The following is a 15248-nucleotide window of genomic DNA, read 5'->3' on the forward strand; positions in this document are numbered from 1 at the left end:
ATTTTTGAGAAATATCCTGATAATTTATAACAAATGGTCTAAGAGCTGAAGAATGCCGGTGAGAATTAATGGAAAAAAGCGAAAATATCAAATGGGCCTAAAAATGAATCTAAAGTCAAAGACAAAACATATAAATGACCTGATGAAACAGGCGAACAGCTTTGAAAATAAAGAAGAAAAACTGATCTAACAAAACCAATCAATCGGTTAATATTTGCCGTTCATCTGTAGTATGAAAAATTCAAACATTGAGGACAAAAAAAGGAAAAGTTATAGTTCCATGGATGTAACCTCATTTAACATTAATTTATATAATGTATCATGTCTAAAACCATATGAGAAAAAAACATATTCCAGGACTTAATAAATATATATTTTATAAAATAAAAAATTTTAAAATAGAACTAGGAAACGTTACGAGATGCTAAACCATAAAAAAGTAGCTTTCAGATTTGCGAACGAGAAAGAGCAGAAGACATGCAAGAACATCATGGCAAAGAGGATATTGAAGCAAAGTCGATGAGCTATGTTTGAAAGCTAACACAAACGAAATTTAAACGGAAATAAACTTTAAATTGTGCATTACAAAATATCAAATTTAAAAGTATGTATTGATGATGATGATGAATACTCGAAAAATTTTTGTGCCCCACAGGCACTTCTGGATTATTGTCTTCCTAGTTTTTAGTTCAGTGCGGTAGATTCAATCCTTTTTCTCAGAAGTTTTTTTGTATCCTAGTCAGTAGGCTATATCTCCATTACAAATGGGATCATGGTTGAAGATGCTTGTTATGTAAGTGATTTCTCATATGCCAGTGACAGGTTTAGTCCTATCACTCCTCTGAGTCTGGCCCACTGGAAGGAAGAGAGTTTTAACATAAGTTTACTGTGTCTATCGTCTCTAGAGTTTATCCATTTCTCTTTTTATTTTATTTGTTTCCATTCTGTGATAGAGGATTCTGTATTAGTTTTTGTTCCTACAAGTAGGTTCAGGGTCTATATATGGTCGTGCAGATCCTCCTCCGTCCAGGGGAGCCTGCGTTTTTTACACAGAAAAATTCCTTTGTCTTCTGGCATCCAATATATCATCAGGTTGTTGTGTTTCCCCAGGATTTTGAGATTTTAGCTGCCTTCGCTGGTTAGTTATAATGTGGTTATTTTATCGATCTAATATACTGTTCAAAAATGAATAAGGATTTTGTATTATTAACTTCTAGGCGCCCGCTGCACCATATTCTCCTGAGTTATTGGTGGCGGGCTGTTGCTTCAGGTCGTCTCAAAGTGGTCTCAAATTACATGTGAGGCCAACTTCCCACAAATGATTACGAATTTGTGTTGATAATGGCCTTGCCAAAACATCTTGTATTTCATTCGTCGTGCGGGCTTTATGGAAAGGGTTCCGTCTTGCAGCAATGACAATATTTCTGCGTTCCCTTAGCGTCGAAAGCGCTGAGATCCACTACCAGGCCTCCTACTGGCACTTTCAGTCTCTCGGAATTGGGCTAAAGCTCAGGAGACCACGCTTTCAGAAACGCCAATCCACTTGCCGATGACCTCGATAACTCATTCTCGTACTAATATTGCGACCTTCTGGACCAAGCTGATGTCGTCCCATAGTTAAAGAGCATACAACTGGATTAAAATGGAGAAAACGAGAAAAGGTGTTTGTTTTCAAAATGAGTCATTTTCATGTTTACTAATCTTAAAACCGTTATTAAAAATGAGAAGAAACATTTGTTTGTTTTAGGTTCGTATTTTCTAAATAGTTTTATCCAAACAACAAGATTATATTAAAATTAATGAATAACTGTTGATTATATTAAAATTAAAAGAACAAGAATAAATTACAAATATCCCTATTCATTTTTGAGTAGTTTATATAAATTCAATTAACGCAATTTTGATATCTATGAAGTATGTAGCTTTGATATTAGATAATTACATATGCAATATTATTTTTGTTTTGAATTATGTTGTATTAAATTGTATTTAGTGTTATTTGCATTGCTGTGCTCTTGGATATGCAATGTTTTCGGTGAGTCCATTTAATATTTGATATATACATCCATTTGATAGATACACAAACAACATTTAATATAATTTAATTAAAACTTTTGAAATCAAACAACAAAGTAGTTTAATCTGTTTATTTTTGGAAATGATATTTAGACGATATTTTATTTATATGGTTGGGAATATTAAAGGATCTGAAAGAATTCCTCCAACTAACTAATTCTTTACACCGTAATATAAATTTTACATTGGACATGAATAAAGATGGTTGTTTAAACTTGTTAGACCTAAAATTGTGTATATTAGAGAACCTAATCGAAATATGATTATTCGGAAATCGTGAGATTGCGGTCTGGTGTGATGTAGGTTTCAGAAAAACATTTTCTTTATCGTGCCAACATTTCGATCTTTATTGAGCCTTGAAGATGATCTAAATAAAGATCGAAACGTTGGCACGAAAAAATAAAATGTTTTTCTGAAACCTACGTCACACCAGACCGCATCTCACGATTTCCGAATAATAATAGACTTTCGGTCACTAATCACCACACAATAATAGAAATAGACGTACATTGACCTATAACTACCGACAGTATTATACTAGCGGATTCTTCACACTCATGGACCCAAAAAGCTGCTGGCTTCATTTGGCTCATAGACCGTTCGTTAAAACTCACATTAACACCGCTTACTATAAAAAAATTACAAACTATTAAAACATGAGCAAAAAAAAAAGATATCAAGAAATATATATTTTAAAAATATTGAACAACACATTCACTCCACCATTTATCATTACCCTTAATAAGTAAAGTCCCGCATTATTAGGCCTGATAAAGAAATTTAAATAGACGAACCCTTAAGACACTTAGGTCCTTAGACTTATGGCTGCAACGTGGTCAACGTATCGCACCGTCGATCTCACACTGCTTGATTCACACAGAACACAGAACACGAAAACTCAGTTTCTATATTTAGTTTCCTTTCTATTCACGCGGAGACCACCTCTACCTATGATCGACAATCGCGTACTGATCACTCGCCATCTTTTTTCGCATCTCGAATCCGGAACCTACTGGCGTCGAACTCAGTGTCGTTCGAGTCAGGATCTTTAAGGCCGCGAAATGCTTCTTGCGCTTCTCGCCTCGATTCGATCCGTCTCTATTCTAGATTTTAATAAATTTTTTCCCGAAGAAAAACATGTAATAAATTACAGGGGCTGATCTTATTTCCCCCATTAACATATTATTTTTTGAATAATGAATTTTTATTTATTTTAGCACTGTAACAATCCTGCCAATTATATTTCATAGCGAGTTTGGACAAATATCATTCTAAAAAAAGAATTTACTTTAACTTTTAAAACATTAAACGTATTTTAAGTTAAAGAGATCTAGTAACTAAATTATTCGGAGTACAAATCCATTAAATTTTCGTTTGTTAAGGGAACAACACCCAAATATCGATTTCTATGATGAGAACGTTAACCTTTCCAAGTTAGCTGTATTAACATCATTTCAAGTAATATCTAGTTACCAAAGTAAAAGTGAAAAGTAAGCCCCGATACTTGTTCAATCATGTCCCGAGACGCTGTTTTCGACTCAGCTTATCGATTAGGCACACATAAAACGCAAGGACAAGTGGATGTTAAAAGAAACTCGTAATGTTAACATCAATAAATAATTTCAATTAATTATTATTTTTGTTTTATCTTGGTTATTAATAAGTAATATGAGAAAACAAATTACCTTTTGACCTTTACGTTTAATTTTGTTTTTCCTATAGCGTTCCTATTTTTAAATTATTTTATCTCACTATGTACCAGATATGACGGCAGAATGAAAAAATATATCGTTTTGTATGGTCTTCCATTGTGAACCGATCCGTTCGTAGCTCGGCGTAAGAATAAGTCCACATCTGGTGGAGTTATTAAGCCGTTCCCCTTTCACATGCTCATTGTAAAAACGAACAAAAACTCAAGTCGGATGAACGCCCCGCGGCAGTAAGAAAGCCGTATACAGTAAAGAACAGATAAACCCGACATTCTCAACCCTTTATTGCAATATAGGCAGGACAATATAAGTCGGCCTGGGACTTGTAAATGTGTTGGGCGTAAAACAACCACGCGCTTCCTTGTTTAGGACACCATTTAAAAAAAAATTCTGTTTCCTAGAAATGACAACAACATTTATCCATTAGTTTATCTAAATATTTGTCTTTTAGTGGAAAGAGTTTTTATTGTGAATTTATGCAAAAAAATGTTAACATCTTTGATTGACTGAGATAGAGTCACGTTTCGTAATTTGATTTAATTATCCATAAATTTTGCTGTTTGTTCAGATCACTTGTTAAATTCTAAACAACAAGAACACCTTCTCATCGTGAAAGCCCTTGGTGGTGCCCCCTATGTGGAGAAATAGTCATCAGCATCCGACTGTGAACAAGTGCAAGAATACTGAAAAAAGTTTTACATATCCACCGACGAAAGAAAAATGTTAAAGAATAAAAACATAACAGTAATTGGACCGATAGATTATTTGTATACCTACCTAAAGTAGGTTCAAATTTATCATCGCCTCTCTTCATCTGTGCTTATCCCTTATTAAGTGAATCTATTTATGAGCTTGAATGTTTTTAAAAATGGTGGGTCGTTGGAGACCGAACATAGAGTACCCCACAGGCACACCAATATTGATTTGTTGTTTATAAAGTGAATGGTGACCAGGGCACCGCGTAATATCAAATACCACGATGGCTCGCCATTGATTTTAACTGTCAATATTGTTAGTTCAATTAATTAAGGTTTTTAGTTGAGAGAAAAAATTCAGGGTCACGAGCGGCATGCGAACCCACGACCTTCGACTTGATACGCTGCTACTGTACCACTTGAGCTATCGTGACTTCCATCCACTCAGGCACTTACTTCCCATCTTAACCCCACCTTTTGAATTTTCCCTCTTGTTGCTATTGTTCAAATCCCGCTTTCGAAAAATCCCGCTCATAATACTGACTTATTTACCTCAACTAAAAACCTTAATTAATTGAATGATATTAATTGGTCAAGCGGACCACGAAAACTAGTGAATTTAAATTGTTCGAAAGGTTGCGTTTTTGTACGAATGTATTTGTTAATGTGAGTGTTTGAGTATGGGGGCTGGTTTTGGGGCAGGATATAGAGTACCTCTCGAGCTACAAATCCAGCTACATATTGCGTGTGTATAGAGTGATTAGGGACGAGACAATTCTTTTTAAATATCTATACTGTGTGAAAGGTTGGGTTATTTTCGTAATGATTACTACATTAAATGAAAGTGGTAAGTCTCAGTGGAATAATGATTACTCAGAGTATCACCAGATTAGAACAGGTTATATATTTGTTTACATGTGTATGTTTTTAAGGTGTTGTATATTGTAAAAAAAATGTTCGCCTATTGAGCGCCGATTGAATGCAGACAAAACACAAGGTGGCAAAAAACGAGAGCATCCTGCAATGAGCAGGGGGGAAAATATAAATTTCGGAAAGTTATATCCTTTCGTCAAAATTGATGAGACTTACGGTGTTATCAATTAATTTGATAATTGGTTCAATTAATCATGCCAAAAGTGGAAAATCAGTTTCGAAATGGGAAAAAATTAAACTTGGAATTCGACTATTTTCAGTATCAATTTGTTCTATACACTGGATTCAAAAGAATGATCATCGTGACCACAGAACTGTTCAAAATTCCTTACTGAATTTATGGCGTATTGCCTATAAATCTTGGAAACCGGCCACTAGGCTCCATCTAAAGCTAATAATGCAGTATTTTTTTATCTCAGCTATTGTTTATTTTCTACCGGATCTCTCTATATATGCTATCTGGCCTTTTGGAAGTGCTCTATATATTAGCAATAATGTTCGACCAGACTATTATATCGGGAAGATAAGAGGCTTTTTATTTATTCTTTTATACGATCGAGTGACCTTTGAAAATCTTTTGTCTACGATCCTCGCAAGGAAAATAATTAATTAAGAAAGATATAACTTTTTCTATGCATAATTCTACCTTTAAAAGTTGATACAATCTCCAAGTAAATTGGTTATATTTGCCAATAAAATATACATGCAAATATATAATGTGAATCATGGGCATATCATCGAGTCAATAAACATTGTTGTACATATTTCCGCAGTTCTGGCCCTTTTACCATTGTACATCCAATTATGCGATGGGTCAAGACAAATAAAACATTAATAATGGAAATGAACAAAATTTTCAAATTTTGGGAAAATTTATTGATAAGCATGAGAGAAAAGATTTATATCAGGGTAAATATTTATAAAGAAAATACTTGAAATATGTTCACTACAACTGGATAGACGAGTAAATGTTAACAATATACAGTATTTTCATTTTAGTTTCTGTAACACACAAATCACTGCGGACAGTATTAACAAAGAACACGTTATCAATTACTGTGTTTTGTTAGATAAAATTTATAGTTATTCAGATATCGTGAGATGCGGTCGGGTGTGATGTAGGTTTCAGAAAAATATTTTCTCTGCCGTGCCAAAGTTTTGATCTTTTATTGAGATCATCTTCAGGGCCTGGGATTTACAAACAATGTTTACATTTAACAAATACATTTAGGATGTGGAAAAGTGAATTTATACAATTTATATACCGACTTCCACCCTTTCAAAACCAAACATATATAAACATAAAACAGCAAAATCTCACTGGCACTCTCAACACGACACGCAAGGATGGCACAATTACACAGAAGAGAAACACTTTGAGTGAGTAGAAATACTTTGTTTGAATATAAAATATATTTTGCATTGTATAAATTCACTTTTCCTCATCCTAAATGAATTTGTTAAATTTAAACATTGTTTGTAAATCCGAGGACCTGAAGATGATCTCAATAAAGATCGAAACGTTGGCACGATAAAGAAAATGTTTTTCTGAAACCTACATCACACCCGACGCATTTCACGATATCTGAATAACTATCGATTAACGGTCACTAATATCTGCACAGATAAAATTAATTTTTAACCCTCAGCTTGATTTTTATATAACTCCTTTTTTAAACAAATCGTGCTACAAGTATCTTAAGTGATGCAATGTTCGTTACAATATATGTAGTATTTCATGTCGAGAAACGTATTCTGCACGGCCTGCATCATGTTCTAACATATAATAATCCTGCAAAGCTTACACACTTGAAATCCTATTTTCAATGGTTTTGTAAATTAGTTAATTTACATCTACAATTGTAAATGTATTAAACAAAACCCTTAGATTAGATTGCGTTTTGAACTGTGACATTTGGAACAATAATTTTAAATTTTAAAAGTAAGAATATTTCAGTCAATTGTCACCAGCTTTCCTTCAATCAAAGTTAGCAGAGCGAATTCCAGCTAATTTTCTTGATGTAATGTATGTTAAATTCATTAAATTTGTTCGGTGCAATGATAAAAATATAGAAATATTACCAGATGTTTCAACAAATTTAAAATGTAGATGTAGAGTGTTTAGAGTAAATTTACATTAAATAGAAAAAATTCTTTTATAAATTTTTAATTTAACATAATTCATGTGGAATGTTATCACGGTTCTTCTAGGCGTTTTTGATCATGGATTTGGAGACGATGACAAAATTTGGGGAGGCAGAAATGCAAAGCACGGCGAATTCCCTTTTGCTGTTTTCATCACAGGAAACCTTTTTTGTGGTGGTGGTCTTTTGACACTGGATAAAATTGTTAGCGCCGGTCATTGTTTCGTGCAATGGGACGAAAAGGGAAAAAAAGTGGAACTGGATTTGAAACGGACGATAGTTATTGGGGGCATGGTGAATTACTTAAAACGCAATTTGGCCTACCAACAAACAACAATTCGCTTATTTAAAATGCACGATAACTACAGAAAGAGAAAAGACGGGTCCTATTATCACGATGTCGCTGTGGCGAAGTTAAACGAATCTTTTCTCGAGACCCTCACGCTCAAACGAATGCCGATCCCGCAAGGAGGGAAATCCGAATTCAAACGACATTGGGATCGGTTGGTGGCATCGGGAAACAAATGTTACGCGATGGGCTGGGGCACAACCGCCAAGGGCGGAACAGAACCGTCGCCGAGCATGATGGTCATACAAGTCGCGTTGTGGAGCGAACAGAAATGCAAAGAAACGGCTTGGGACCCAGAAGATTCGGTGACGAAATTCGGCGAAGTGTGTGCTTCATCCGTAGAAACAGGGGAGACTTTCTGCGACGGAGACTCCGGAAGTCCGCTCTATTGCGACGGGTACGTCTACGGCCTGGCGACGGCAAACTGGGAATGTGGAAATACCGTTTTACCACAGTATTTTCTCCTTTTCTGGCACTATCTTGACTTGATGGCAGTCAATTTAGATAACAGTGCAATTGATATACATTTTGAAGTCCGTCTCATACTTATCCCCGTTGTCGTTTTCTTTACACAAAAAGAACATAAAAGATTCAAAATTTTCGTAAATTGAAACATAAAAAAATTTAACATATGTGGTATAATACATTTTTACAACTGAACTTTAAATTAGTAATCCCAATATTTAGCTCCATATTAAGCTTATCCTGAACGATTATTTGGGGGTCGTGAGATGCAGTCTGGTGTGATGTAGGTTTTAGAAACACAGTTTCCTTATCGTGCCAACGTTTCGATCATTATTGAGATCATCTACAGGGCTCAAAGTGTTTGTTTTCCGAGATGTGTCATTCTTGAGCCCTCTCAATAAAGATCGAAACGTTGGCACGATAAAGAAACTGTTTTTCTAAAACCTACATCACGCCAGATCGCATCTCACGACCTCCAAATAATCATCAAGTAACGGTCACTAAACACCACATTTATCATGAAAATAGTAGCTCCTATGGCAATCTGTAGTAAACCTATGAAAAGGTATACCATCCCTAGCCATAACCCGATTAATTAGTCAGTAACAAGCGCAAACATAATTATAATTGGTTCATTTTATCACATACAAACGATATCATTTAGAACGAAATAATATCGACCCTTTACTTATGTTGGAATTACCCTAGTGTTCGCGTTGCAATACCTTACGAATCCGATAAAGCGGATGTTGTGGGCCTCAGCTTTAATACTGTGTTTGGGAGGTTGATGATATCAGGCCACAATAAATAGACTTTCAATATCCAATTGATATTATTACCGACCGGTTTCATCCCACTGGGTCACCCCAACTACTAATCTAAACTATTTCCTCCATCATAAGCACTAACGGTTTAGAAACTTTTTCGGAAATTTGTTTTTCCAAATTAAATAGAATTTGATTATTCGACATTATCTTACAATAAAAATATATGTTCATTTATAACTTTTTACGCCTGTTCAACATACATAAATAACATAAATTATATAGGGTCTGTTCTGTACACATATATAAATGTTTACTGCTACGGACAAAAATATGTCCGTCGTTCAGTGATGACGGGAGAAAAATAATTTAAAAAAATAAATACATAAAATAAACAAATAAATAAATACCTGTTGGACCTAAAGGAAAAAATAAATAAGTGCTGGGCACCAGTCGTCCTATTGTAACAAATATAACAACGGAAATGACGACAAAAGAACCAAAGATAGATAAGTTAAAAATAAATAAAATAAAACTCCCCATCATAGAAGAAGAGGGGAAAACCAAAACAACAATGAAACTGAAATCCCTGGAGGCCACAAGGAGAGTTAGTTTTGTTTAAACGAATAAAAAATAAATGAATTAAATTTGATTAAATACTGTCGAATTATACAACAAAAATTAACACCTTTATTAAAAATTGCCGAGCCAAATTTTCTTATCCCCTTAACACCTAATTAAATAAAATAAAACTGACAAAATTGTGATTAACCACCAAAAAATAAATAAAAAGGATAAATATGCTTGATTAAGAACCGAGGGACTGTATAAATGCCTAGGCCAAGTAGAACACAAAACTTTTTCTGATAAACATTGCTCCACGTTTTAAGTGTCCATTCGACGATTTGAAAGTCTTCCTTTTATTGCAGCCCGGAATCCCCTTCCTGGTGTCTATCCTAATACATCGCTTCAGGATGGCTTGGGTGACACATGAGGAGGAAAACGCGACGCACCTCCGACGTTTTCTCTCTTTCCTTCTCTCTAGCGTACTGGACCCTTCAAAAGCAGCCATCCAGGGTAAACGATACTTTCCAACGCTGGGGGGGGGAGTTCTTAAGCCTGTTTTTGGGTTTTAAAAAAGGGGGTAACAATACGTGTACCCATAAAATTTGGTGTGGCATGGAAATGAGAGGTAAAATAAACTTAGCGATTTAGTACTTAATTTTGGATTTGGTTCATATAATTTTTAGTTAAATTTAGCGTATGATAAGAAAGGTTTTACAATATCCGCTTTTCATTAAACAAAAAACCATGTGTGATGGTTGAAGGCTGAGCATTTAATGTACACTTGAGGAATTTGGTCGTTGATTAACATTGTTCGAAACAATTCATCCTTTCACAAGCCTCGTTCAACCTTTTCCGAATCAAATTGAACGTTAACCAAACCAACCTTTGTTAGAACTGATTTGAAACTTTTACTAAATCATTTTTCGGATAATTTAACATTTTCTTCTTTAAATTCAGCATTTCTGTTATGTAACCCGTTTTAATTTTAACTTAAAAAAAAAAAAAAATTTTAACTATCCACTTCCTTTCAACTATGATGTATCATCCTCCAACTGCAACAAGATACGGCTTGCAACGTCTCACGTACTTTTAATTATAGCTAAATGTAAATTAGACATCCAACGTAAATAAACATAAAACAGCAATATCTCACTGGCACTCTCAACACGACACGCAAGAATGGCACAATTACACAGAAAACAAACACTTTGAATGAGTACAAATACTTTGATTGAATCTAAAATTTTCTAGCATTGTATAAATTCATTGTTTTATCTAAAAAATTGTCTAGCATTGTATAAATTCATTTTTTTAATACATCCTACATGTATTTGTTAAATTTAAACAATCTTTATAAATTCCAGGCCCTGAAGATGACTTCAATAAAGATCGAAACGTTGGCATGATAAAGAAAATGTTTTTCTATAACCTACGCCACATCAGACCGCTCCTCACGATCTCCATATAATCATTTAATAACAGCGTTTTGTCTAAAAGGAAATCTAAATTACTGAGGAAAAAAAGACGGACAGATAAAATTTGTTTTAAATTTTTATTTAACATTTCAATATCTATCACGTATTTTCTCCTCTTGTCTTAATTGTCTTAATTACACTGACTCCTCGGCATACTTTCTACCAGTCTGGAAATGTATGTTTGCCAATTCTTCAAGAAGAGTCCTTTCAAGATCGCATAGGGTATCAGGAAGTGATGGACGTGCTCTTATTTGTCTCTAGAGGTTATCGATGTGTTTCAAGTCTGGAGAATGGGCTAGCCTGGCTAAGGCCCTGATGTTATGCTGCTGAAGATATTCTGTACTATGCGAGTGACATGTAGACGGGCATTATCGTTAGATTAGGATTGTCGCTGATTTTGTTCCCGCTTACTCTTCGTCAACAAGACAAGAGGATCTTTAACGTCCGCACCTGGCCTATTCGGCCTTATCGGACGTTTTGATTCTCAAGATGAGAGCTGACGTACTTCTGCATACGACGGAAAAGTGTTACCGCCGCAGCATTGGTGTAGTGGTGTCCCGGCCCCTAAGGGTCAGTAGCCACGCTCTCCGCTTGTCCACTCCGAATGGTCGGGCCCGCATTGTGCGTCAGGTCGTACGCCGCACGCGAGGGGCTAACGGGCCGAAATACATCAGCCCCCCCCCTCGCGTACTCCCTAGATAGAGAAGGCAACTCTATCCCTCTGAGTGTAGAGGCTCCCCCAGCGTAGAAACTTTTGGGAACGCCCCGACAGCGGTTTCGGATTAAAAAGTGAGATTACTACCCACCCCCTAGATGAGTACCGCCTANTATTCACCTCGTTGGTTGCCCTTTGGTGAGCGACGGGGACCCTAATATATAGAGCCAACCGCCGCCCCCAGAGCCTAGAGACATTACTCCGCCACTCTGCTCAGGCCACTTTGGAGAAATATGATCGGTACAATACCAATCTTGTCTTTGCGGTTTCCATTTGGAATTTGTTTTTTGGGATTACCATTTGTTTTATTCACTTTGCGGTTTCCATTTGGTTTTACCTTTCGGTTCCCCTTTGGTTTTATACTTTGTTTTATACTTTATACTTTTTATACGAGTATAGACACAGCATGATGTTCCAAAATTTCATGCACATTTCGAGCGACCCTCCACGAACAACAACCAACTTGTGGTACTCTCCATTTAAATTCCCGCCAACACCATCACTGAGCTATGTTGAAAAGATTGGCTCTGGGAAAAATTACAGGCTTCGTACCTTTCATTTCGCCTTCTCCACACTCTTTCATGTCCATCAGGAGATCGCAGAGCAATTCTACAGTCATCTGTAAAAGAGACAAGCAGACCAATTGTCCAAAGGCCAATGCTGTATTCTCGAGCAAATGGTGCCGTGCACCTCTGTGTTTTCTGGTCAATTCAGGTGCTCTTACGGAGGAAAAAGCATCAGTCCATACTAATATAATCTTCTTCGAGCAGTGCGTTTAGAAATTTGGTCACTTCCTGGAGCTAATGAATCATTTGAAAAAGAGTAAAGTGCCGGTTTCGCAAAATTCTCAAATTCTCTCTCTTGTGGTTCATTACCCTAGGGCGTCCACAACCGTACTTCTATGGTAGGACGCATTTTCTCAAAAACCTCTAACCGCGTCTCGCAGTGTTTCTTATGGAACTCCGTTGGAACGTCCATCATCAATAAGTGCCACACCACGCGCACCATCCCCAGCACTAAGTGGCATTTTTAAGTTTAAAAATTGAAATTTAAAAAGAAAAAAGATGAAAACTAAACAGTTTATTGCTTCAGAATTCAAATGAGACTGAATAAACATTGAAAAATCCTCTATCCTTGTATGTATACTGACATAGAAAAATGTTAACCCGATTTCCCACTTGATTCATCCTGAGTGTATCGGAGGGTCCAAGTAGTTATTGAAGAGAAATCCTTTTTGGATGTATATATTGAAATTGGAAGAGAGAAAATAGTCTGTCACATTTTTAAATGGAGGCTTGTGCTTCAATGGTGGTTGTGGGCGAAGTGCGAGAGGGGATGGAGTGCGGCAATAAAAAATACAAGGGTCAGGGTGCGGCAAGGTAACGTCGGCTCTCATGGAAAATTCATTTGAGAACCGCCTCAAGCCGCTCTGTGACTTTCTGTACAACATGTAAACTGATCCCCGGCCCGGAAAAAATTGCCACTGATTTTATTACAGCTGGTGGATTCTCTTCAGGATGAAAGAAAAGCCGCACAGTTTCCAATCCTTGTTTCAAACTCTAATCTGACTAAATGATACATTTTGATCCAGGGAAACTTTCCACCTATCAATTATTCAGATCGGTAAGAGAAACTTTATTTGAAGTTGCCTTCCTGTTTCTACCAGGAATCAAACTGTTTCATAGAACGTGAAACGATTCTCAACACTCATCTAGTTATCAAATTTCTGTTCAAATTCGGTACTATTATTTACTTGTTTATTCAAATATGCGTTTCAATTTAAACTTTGCACTTTTGTAAACAACCGAAAACAAAAGAGAAAACGGAATTTGTTTCTAAAATGCTGCCTACAATTCGTTGATAATTACTTTGCATGAATAATTAATAAGTCCACTAATTATTCCTGGCTCGATTAGTGCTTACCTCATTGATAAGAACAATTTGACATTTAAATTTAATGACCTATTGTTTTATGTGTTTCGTTTTAAACTTCTATAAAGTGTGTGGTGATTAGTGACCGTTAGTCGATAATTATTCAGAAGTCGTTAGATGGGGTCTGGTGTGAGGTAGGTTTCAGAAAAACATTTTCTTTATGGTGCTAACGTTTCGATCTATATTGAGATCATCTTCAGGCAGAAAACAAACACTTTTAGTGAGTATAAATTTTTTTTTGCATTGTACAAATTCACTTTTTTCCACATCCAACATGTATTTGTTAAATTTAAACAATGTTTGTAAATCCCAGGCCCTGAAGATGATCGCAATAAAGATCGAAACGTTGGCACGATAAATAAATTGTTTTTCTGAAACCTACATCACACCAGGCCGCATCTAACGACTTCTGAATAATTAATTTTTTCTATAAAGTAACAAAGCTGGCTGTTGGCATTAACATTTGCCCTCTACTCCATCACTAAACATCACAATGATATATTAAAATCAAATATAACAAGTCAACATTAAATAGTATAATTAGCGGTTTAAATAATCTATTGTCGGTGAAAATTGTGTACAATACTGAAGTGACGAGATATCTCGTAATTAGAAATTCAAAATTAACTACGGCTGTATACGCCTTAACAAATTCGAGAGCACGGAATGTAAAAAGGAGTGAAAAGTTGACATTTTTCGTGAGGAATTTCCGTTTGAAATATGTGGTCGTTAATATGGCAGAAAGTAGAATCGCCCTTTTTACAAAGAGATGAGTGTTTAACAAATTATCGGCCATTTCATGACAAAGGAGTAGAGATAGAAGTTTGTAGCAGGTTTGTTTACCTTGATGCCCTTTCCTCTTCTTCAGGGCAAGTCTACCTGGGAAAATATTTTTTCCGTCAACAACAGCTTTCTTCCCTTAATGATTGATATTATTAGCAAAGAAGGTTTTCTCCCATGTGGTAGTCTGCTGATAGGTTTAACAATTTCGCGAATATTTAAAAATTAATTGATATGATAGAGAATGAAAATGAAGGGTTCTTGCGTGTGGTCACCTTATGTTAATTATGGTTAATAATTATTTCTTTAAGATATCACATACTAGAAAAAAGTATACTCAATATGTATAAAATATACTCATTTTTCTTCTATAAAATATTCAGTTTATAATGTTTATCAACTGTTCCGGACAAGTTTTTGGAACTATGCCCTTTAATGTCGGTTGTTATCTCATTTTAAGAACAAACTATATATATAAAATATTCTTATTTACCTTTTATTTAAAGAAAATGTCTCAAGAAATGTATATAGAAGTGGGAAGTTTATGGGCCGACAAACAACTGAGGGTATCGCCGGCCATCTGCCTGTTTTCCATCTTTTTCTTTTCTTTCACGCATATTTTGTTTTAAATTGCAGCCATTTGA

The 15248-nt window shown here is 35.5% G+C and overlaps 2 protein-coding genes across 3 annotated transcripts in view; both read left to right on the top strand.

The window, feature by feature from the left end:
* LOC106673973 (neuroligin-4, Y-linked-like) overlaps nt 1–15248 on the top strand; it is a 777726-nt gene that overhangs the window by 109256 nt on the left and 653222 nt on the right. The gene's annotated exons all lie outside the window — the stretch shown is intronic.
* On the top strand, nt 7514–8563 carry LOC106674010 (trypsin-1-like). Its single transcript, XM_014406434.2, has one exon. It carries the CDS (start codon nt 7597–7599, stop codon nt 8515–8517), a length of 921 nt encoding a protein of 306 aa, XP_014261920.1. The 5' UTR covers nt 7514–7596; the 3' UTR covers nt 8518–8563.

This window comes from Cimex lectularius, unplaced genomic scaffold (genome assembly GCF_000648675.2).
Source record: "Cimex lectularius strain Harlan isolate CLEC.00 unplaced genomic scaffold, Clec_2.1 scaffold63, whole genome shotgun sequence".
NCBI lineage: Eukaryota > Metazoa > Arthropoda > Insecta > Hemiptera > Cimicidae > Cimex > Cimex lectularius.